At 43.7% G+C, this 8,627-nt stretch overlaps 1 protein-coding gene across 1 annotated transcript; it reads left to right on the plus strand.

The window, feature by feature from the left end:
• The first annotated feature begins 706 nt into the window (after positions 1–706).
• On the plus strand, positions 707–5,804 carry LOC306919640 (keratin, type I cytoskeletal 50 kDa-like). Its single transcript, XM_079532396.1, has 8 exons — positions 707–1,158; positions 1,938–2,020; positions 2,426–2,582; positions 4,209–4,370; positions 4,551–4,676; positions 5,070–5,290; positions 5,521–5,531; positions 5,653–5,804. The coding sequence occupies exons 1-8, from the start codon at positions 799–801 to the stop codon at positions 5,751–5,753; spliced, it is 1,221 nt and encodes a 406-aa protein (XP_079388522.1). The 5' UTR covers positions 707–798; the 3' UTR covers positions 5,754–5,804.
• The last annotated feature ends 2,823 nt before the right edge of the window (positions 5,805–8,627 follow it).

Raw genomic sequence — 8,627 nt, forward strand, 5'->3', positions numbered from 1 at the left:
AAAAGATATGAGGCAAACGACATACAATATATGTAATTTAAGCCCACAGTTGAAGTAAGGCAATGTGGATGTGATGGTTATACCAATAACCTGGGCTATCTTTAGAAATGCCTTGCCCTTAAACCTATACATTTCACACTTTCACTGAAGTGAAATTTCTGTCACTGGAGTGAGCAATTAGTTCAGTGAGTGTTTTACAGACCCGCTGCTCTTAATTAATAGCTGTTGACGGCTGGAGAGCAAGGGGTTCACGTACGTGTGTGTGTGTGTGTGTGTGTGTGTGTGTGTGTGTGTGTGTGTGTGTGTGTGTGTGTGTGTGTGTGTGTGTGTGTGTCTATATGTACTTTATGTTGTGTACACATGTCCAGCCAGACACTCTGCCTTGCCAGTGATGCCACGGAACAACAAGGCATCCAATTAACACAATGAAGAGGGAGGAGGGGGTATTCTGGAAATGTCCGTTCCTGCATTCCACCAGAATCACTGAAATGTTGAAGCACAGGTTGTACCTGTAAGGTACCCCCCCCCCGCCCCCTGTCCATCTACCACACCTCACCGCGTCTACATTCTGAAGGTGTGTGTGTGTGTGTGTGTGTGTGTGTGTGTGTGTGTGTGTGACAGAGAGAAGCCACATTCTTCCGCTATCTGCCATCACCACCCTCCGCCCCAGCCCAACCCACTTTTGTGCGTGCAAGGTATATAACATGGGTCCCTGAGTGTGATGCTGTCCACTGCTCATCTAACAGGCTACTTGCTCTCTCCTGCCATCCTTCTAGATCCCACCAAGATCCTCTCACCATGTCTTTCAGCAGCAGATCCTATGGCCAGCGCACCCTCAGTGTGTACGGGGGAGCGGGAGGACGCGGGACCCGCATCTCCTCTGCCCAGGCGCCCCTTGCTTTCGGCTCTCAGACCTCGTCCTACTCCACAGGAGGCTTCAACCTGGCCGACGGCCTGGACCTTCACGTTGGCGCCAACGAGAAGGCCACCCTGATCAACCTGAACGACCGCCTGGCCTCCTACCTGGAGAAGGTGCGCTCCCTGGAGAAGGAGAACGAGAAGCTGGACAAGCAGATCAGAGAGTGGTACCAGAATAAGACCGTCATCAGCCACGACTACTCAGCCTACTTCGTCACCATCGATGACCTGAAGGACAAGGTGTGTGTGTGTGTGTGTGTGTGTGTGTGTGTGTGTGTGTGTGTGTGTGTGTGTGTGTGTGTGTGTGTGTGTGTGTGTGTGTCTGAGCACTACATGGAGACCATGTAGTGCTCAGACATCCTACTCTGATACTGGAGAAGTTTGTAGTCTCAGTAGTTTGACCAGTTTGTTTCTAGAGGAAGTGTGGAAGGAGAAGAGACCAGTTATTCTTCTTTATCCTGTTCCCTGCACGTTCGGTACACGCTACCAGCCATAATTCAAATGTTATGTTTACAAAAGGTTTCTACACCCCAAAACCAAATGCCCAAAGGGCCACTTTGAACACTTTCTTATTTGTTAAGGAGAATAGTTTCAAGCGTTTTAATCCTGGAATATTTCGTCATTGCAACTCTAATTCTGCTTCTGCTGCTTCAAGTATTCAGTCAGTACTTAATAAATCTATCGCCCTGAGCTCATGTGTTCCTGTCTCATAGTTGTCATGCAAGGCTAGGCTGCATTCCATCTGTGCATGTATCAACTATCTGAAAAATCATCATGTACTGTAGATGTAGCTACTGTATACCCCCATCAGTGGCTGGGACACCTTGTACCACTGACTGGAGTAGATGGAAAAAATCAATTGCATTTTGTCTACCCCCTGCTTTTAGCCGGTCCTATTCTAACACTAGCAGAGAAGACACAGAAAGGATAGGATGCTTGTTGTACATACAGTCAGAGGTATTATCTTCTTAACCAATGGCTGAAACATTCTTCATCCTTTGCCTTTCTTCTGTCCTCAGATCCGTGTGGCCTCTAGGATCAATGCCAAAACCATTCTGGACATTGACAACGCCAAACTGGCTGCTGATGACTTCAAGATGAAGTGAGTGACGTGGGTGTATGTCAAAGGGTGTTGTCATTTTGTGCGACTCGAGTAAAGATATCGAGGCCCATTCATGTCTATAAGCGAGTGCCTCTTTAACCCAATGTGCCAGTTGTGTGGAACTTCACATCTGCATCGGTGTGAAATCATACGTATCTGTCAGCTTCTAAGTTCTAATCTTAACAACAAACCACAACCTTTCACTTTTGCCCTCTCAACCCTTCTGAAAGTGTCATGAAAAGCCAGTGTCACGTCTCTGATGAGAGGTGTCCCATTTTCTGCAGGAGAATGTATAAAAAATGTCATGTAAATGTGTTCTCCAGGTATGAGAATGAGATGGCCATGAGGATGGCTGTGGATGCAGACATCAATGTCATGTAAATGTCATGTAAATGTGTTCTCCAGGTATGAGAATGAGATGGCCATGAGGATGGCTGTGGATGCAGACATCAATGGGCTGAGGAAGGTTCTGGATGACATGAACCTGGCCCGTATGGACCTGGAGAACCAATATGAAGGCCTGAAGGACGAGCTTATTATGCTCAAGAGGAACCATCAAGAGGTAAGCAGACGTCTATTATTCAAGTCTCTTCATTCAACATACATGTACATGTACCTTGTTGCAAGTGTGCAGTACTGTATGTACGATCACCAGCCAAGATTTATAAAGCCCCCTCACCTCTGCTGACAACGTCTCCTACATACAGACTCCCAGAACCACACCCATGCTTTATGTGGCATGTTGAAAGTATGTGTCTACAACAGAATGGTGTAGGATTAGTCTTTTATTCATAGCACCATGGTAAGCACCATCCATCTTCCTAAAACCTAAGCAGAGCAGGTATTCATCGGATGACAGCTAAGGCCCCCATTTTTCAGGCTTTACCGATGTGCTCTCTTTGTGTGGGTGCAAGCTTACCTTGATACTCATAGACATATTAATAGATCGTTTTCATTGATAAAGGATGTCGCAATTTGTTTAGAGTTTAGAGGTGTGGCCTCACTGGCCTGTTCACACGAGAATGGCTAACATTTTATAGGAAAACAGTATACAGTATGGACGCTGACAAAGGCTGGATAGCCGAAATGTTTGCCCTTTGTTACCTAAAGACATGGAGATGAAATAACAATAATAGTGCGACTCATATTGATGTTGTAATTTTTACATTTACATTTTAGGCATTTTGCCTGACACTTTTGTCCAGAGTAGCCTAATTTAGATCACCAAATTACAAGAAACAAGTGCATAGCACAATAAATTAGATTAGTCTTAAATGAACACTCCAGGTTTTACTTTGTATGGAGCACAATGGGCAGAGCAACAATGACCTTCAGACCAGGATGCATGGTGTAATATTACAGCCTCTTAACAGCTTCCGCGCCATTGCCGACGATTAAAGTCAATTGAAGCTTAATTTTGATACTGGCGCTTAACGCCATTGCCGACGGCCTCCGGCAATTGAGCTTTTATAGCGCGTTCGATTGCTCGAGCCAAAATGCTACTCACGTTAGCCGGTTAGCTAGCTGTGTTGTTAGCACAGCGCTGGATCGCCCATCTTAGATCGTCGTCGCCATAAGCATCCATTCTATCCATTTCTTTCAATCGCCTGTAACTCCTATTCCTTGTCCCAGATGGCATTTTTGGTCAAAACAGCGTTTCTTTGACGGCACAGAGCTGACAATCTAGAGCTCTACGGAGCTCCGGCCTGGATTCACATTGTAAACAAGGCCCACACAGCTGTGTGAAAACTCCTAACGTAGGACTACCGGTTGTGGACCGGAAATGGCGGCTTTTCAAAATAAGAGCTCAAATTAAAAAAATACTGGCGTGAATTAGATCCTAATTTTTCAATAAATGATAGCGGTCTAAGTGTTAATGTGAGAAACCTCTGGTTGACCTCTGCTCATGTCACTCTGGGGATTAATTTATGGAGAATGTTTTGATAAAAACAACATTGTCTCTCTTCCCTCTTCCTTCACTCCACACTTGCACATATTCTTTTTCCCCATTAGGTCATAGCTGCCCTTGGGTGGCACACGCATGCGCATGCACAGCCGCACACGCATGCACACACACGCACGCACGCACACTCCACGCACACTCCACCTGTACCAGAATCTGTTTTTGCAGTGGTAATTTCAATAAACTACAATTTAAGCTTGGGTTCTTGCCTTTTGCCCCGTGCAGGAGCTGGCCATGATGAGGAGTCAGATGCAAGGCCAGGTGAATGTGGAGGTGGACGCCCGACCCTCTGCGGACCTGAACCAGACCATGTCTGAGATTAGAGAGCACTACGAAGGAGCCATCGCCAAGAACCGCAGGGAGCTGGAGACCTGGTATCAGACCAAGGTATTATTTTGTTTTAGATGTATCTAAAATAGCACAAATATATTTTGTCCCAAAAACATATTTCTTTGGGTCATTTTTGTAAATGTTGAAATATATTATTTGTTTACTGAACTTTGTGATGCAACTCTTGAGACGGATTCAATTTGTAATATTGTGGGTGTTGTTTTCTTGCGTTTTCAGATTACAGCTGTGGAGAAGGATGTGAGCGTGTGCTCTACCACTCTGGTGGAGACTCGCACAGAGATGAAGGAGTTGAAGAGCACCCTCCAGAGGCTCCAGATTGAACTGCAGTCACACATAAGCATGGTATGTCATAAAGAGAAAAACACTACTCTGCCTACAGTACTACTACTACTACTACTGCTTTTTCTACATTTAAGCATTACTATCAGTACTCATTCATATTTATCCATTACAATGTCATCATTCATTTAAAAATGTATTTACTAAATAATTATAATAGTAGGCCTATGCCATTAGATAATACTAGTAAAGACTAATTTGTTGTGGTTTAGTTCCATGTGTGAACTAATAGTCACATTGTGATTTGGCAATAATGATTGATTGATTGGTCGATTGATCAATTGATTGATTGACAGATAGTTTTAGTTGACTTTCATTAGGTTGCACAGTGCTTAACAAAAGTGTGGTGAACCATCACAACACACTGGACACTCACCCTTCACCCTCTACCAACAGAAAGGATCACTGGAAGAGACGCTGATGGAGACACAGATGCGCTATGCCAACCAACTGGCAGGGCATCAGGCCATGGTGACCAGCCTGGAGGAGCAAATGTCACAGCTCCTCGCCAACATCGCCAGCAACAAACAGGACTACGATATGCTGCTGGACCTCAAGACACGGCTGGAGAGGGAGATTGCAGAGTACAGGAGGCTGCTGGATGGAGAAGATGAGAGGTGAGGAGGGCGGAGTGGAGCTTAGAGGTTAAAGGAGAGATATATAGAGAGAGAGAGAGAGAGAGAGAGAGAGAGAGAGAGAGAGAGAGAGAGAGAGAGAGAGTGAGGGAGTAGATCCCTGTGCAAGAGATAGCAGTCAGTCACTGAGTGCCGATTATCTTATTAGAATTTGAAAGTGTAGTGAAAAACAAATAAATACTAACTTTTTGCTTCTTCTCCCTCATCAACAGCACAAAGCAAGGTAAGAAACATTTCCCCTCTGAAATTTCCCCAAGAACGTTCTAACATATGGCTACATTAGTTACATTTATATTTTTGAGATGCTCAATTGTTGTTTGTTGTTTTTACGTTTTGTTTTGTAGTGATTACGAAGACCATCACCGTGGTACAGACAGTTGTGGATGGAAGGGTGGTGGAGAGCATCCAGTCAGTGGACGTGGATGTGGATGAGGTCTCAGACTAAATTGAAGTCGACATCATCAATAATCAATAAAGATCATGCAATGAAATCAGACTATACCGTGTGGTGTTAACTCCTTTATGAGCCTGTTCTATAATCTGTTCTATAAATCAGACTATACCGTGTGGTGTTAACTCCTTTATGAGCCTGTTCTATAATCTGTTCTATAAATCAGACTATACCGTGTGGTGTTAACTCCTTTATGAGCCTGTTCTATAATCTGTTCTATAAATCAGACTATACCGTGTGGTGTTAACTCCTTTATGAGCCTGTTCTATAATCTGTTCTATAAATCAGACTATACCGTGTGGTGTTAACTCCTTTATGAGCCTGTTCTATAATCTGTTCTATAAATCAGACTATACCGTGTGGTGTTAACTCCTTTATGAGCCTGTTCTATAATCCACTGACAGGCAGTGGTGGAAAACCTATACCTGAAAGCCATACTTGAGTGACAGTAGATCACACATTAGAATACCAGTAAAAATCTAAAGTAATAGCAGCTGTTAAAAAGTGTGGAAAAATCAATTGCACCATGATCACAGATGAAAGTGTTCAAATTAACAACTAGAAAAGTGTGCTCTGCCTGCCAGGCCTGGTTGCCTACCCAGGGCTATGTCAGTCATGGGGTGCAGGAGTTTTTATAGTATGCTCCATAGCAGTGGTTCCCAATATTTTTAGCTCAAGTGTGCGTGTGCGTGTGTGCGTGCGTGCGTGCGTGCGTGTGCGTGTGTGTGATAGTTTGCACACACATTCCCTGGAGGGCAGAGGCCAAGGAAAAACATGTCTATTTTTCAAATCTGCCTTTTATAGCGCCACCATGCGTGATCAATATGGATCTGTGCGATTTTTTTATATTCTGTCGTGGTTGGCTATAAGACTGACAACTATTTATTTTTGGGTAGTCTCCTGAAGTGCACAGGTATTATCTTTTCTGATGCAAGTTGTCCCTGGTGAGCACCAGACGAGCCCTTCGTGCATTACTGTGCAGTTATAGGTAAAATCACGAATAGCGCCACCATGAGGCCTTTTTTAAGCTTTGGCAGATACAGGCTTTGAGAAAAGTATATTCAACTAGAAAAAGTGCCCTTCTGGGCACAGGTCTCTACCAGGAGGATAGGACTGTGTGAGATGTTTGGCAAAATGTTTAGGAGTAATATAAACATGTTTTTTTGTTTGTTATTTCTTTGCAACAATTTTCTTCATTTTGTTGAGGAAATGCAGAGCCAGATCACTCATAGCATGAGGATATAATTCTGGATGAGCAGGACATGTGCAGCATTTCGTACAAAACGGGCCACTCCTGAAAACTTTGGAAGGCAATGTTAGCCAATCAGTGTAGAATCTGAGAAATCCAACAGACTCGTCTTGATCACATGACTACAGAGATCATGTGTACCGATTTGCGTGACATTTGGATGAAATCTGTGCGACTAACATAAGCAATGTGTTTTGCAGAAATCGGCCTCATGGTGGCGCTATAACCGGCAGATGTGGAGGGATGCAGGGACAATGTTTTTCCATGGCCTCTAGGGAGTGCGCATACATAAGTTGTATACAGATCGATGCAGTTATAGCTAAAAACAGGAATTGGCCTGTTATAGCGCCACCTTGAGGCTGATTTGGGGAAGAAATGAGTGGCATGTCATCCTCGGCCTAGTGGAAACGTGCGTGTATAATTTCATGGAAATTGCACACTGTGTTTGTGATTTGTGGCATTTTGTTCGAAACGGACCAATCATGTGAGCTTTGGAAGGCAATCTTAGCCAATCAGGATGGAAGATGGGAAATGGTGCAGATCCGTGTTGATCACATGATACACTAGATAGTGTATACCGAATTGTGTGATGTATGGATAAAATGTGTACGAGTAATCTACATAAATGTGTTTTGCCTAAATGGGCCTCATGGTGGCGCTATAACAGGCCGTTGAGGAATATTTGGGGCAGAGGTTCGTCGTTGGCATCCAGGGAATGTGTGTGCAAAGTTTGGCATGGATCGGGCCAACGGTGGCAGAGATTAGCTGGTAACAGACGGACGGAAGGAAGGACGGACGCACACACACACACACACACACACACGGACGGAGTGCAAAACATACTCTCTCCCCATGCCTTCGGCCTGGTGGAGACAATTAATACACAATACATTGACAGATCACACAATGCATTGACATTACTACACAGCTCATCTTACAGAGAGCATGATGGAATAGGCTACCAGTCACAGTTCAAGAGGCATCACATTACACATGTCATGCATAGAACAGAGATGGGGCCTGCTTGTTCGCAAGTCCTGTACTTGTGGAGACAAATCATGTTGAAATGCTTTTTCAGGATTTCTGACTGACAGTAGTGACTAACCGATATTGTAAGCGACATTCACATGAATCACTAGTCGTTTCCACCCGCTTTCAAAGCAAGACTATACTTTCAGGGATCATTTCTATAGTTTTCTACTTGAGAGATGAGTTTCTAAAGTGTTTGGTCTCGCTAACCACGATGAAGAGTTCAGATATTCCCTTCTGAGAGTGAAGTGGGCAGTGAATAATGATTAATTTCATATGTTTGCTGCCATTGATGACTGTTCTTTGCTTCCTAGTGGAGTGTTGAGGAAGGGGATGTTGTCAGAGTGGTTCTCTAAAGACATGTCAAATATGAAAACTGATAATAGCTGTGCAGGATTAAGTGGTTGATCTATGTTTTAATCTAATGCTATCTGGGCTGCTGTCATTAAATATGTTATAGCATACAAGTAAAGTGTATTATCAAATTAAATTCAAATTAGCTTTATTGGCATGAAACAGCATATGTTTACAATGCCAAAGCAAGTGTCAAAATATAATAAAATACAGTTGAAAATGAGGTAGATGGATGG

The sequence above is a fragment of the Electrona antarctica genome (genome assembly GCF_951216825.1).
Source record: "Electrona antarctica genome assembly, contig: scaffold_50, whole genome shotgun sequence".
Classification (NCBI taxonomy): Eukaryota; Metazoa; Chordata; class Actinopteri; order Myctophiformes; family Myctophidae; genus Electrona; species Electrona antarctica.

What these genes read in the sequence shown, in the direction of transcription:
- LOC306919640 (XM_079532396.1), top strand. Translation starts at nt 799, where the DNA reads ATGTCTTTCAGCAGCAGATCCTATGGCCAGCGCACCCTCAGTGTGTAC. An exon ending in TCGATGACCTGAAGGACAAG is followed by an intron (nt 1,159 to 1,937) that starts GTGTGTGTGTGT and finishes TTCTGTCCTCAG; the next exon opens with ATCCGTGTGGCCTCTAGGAT. An exon ending in TGCAGTCACACATAAGCATG is followed by an intron (nt 4,677 to 5,069) that starts GTATGTCATAAA and finishes CTCTACCAACAG; the next exon opens with AAAGGATCACTGGAAGAGAC.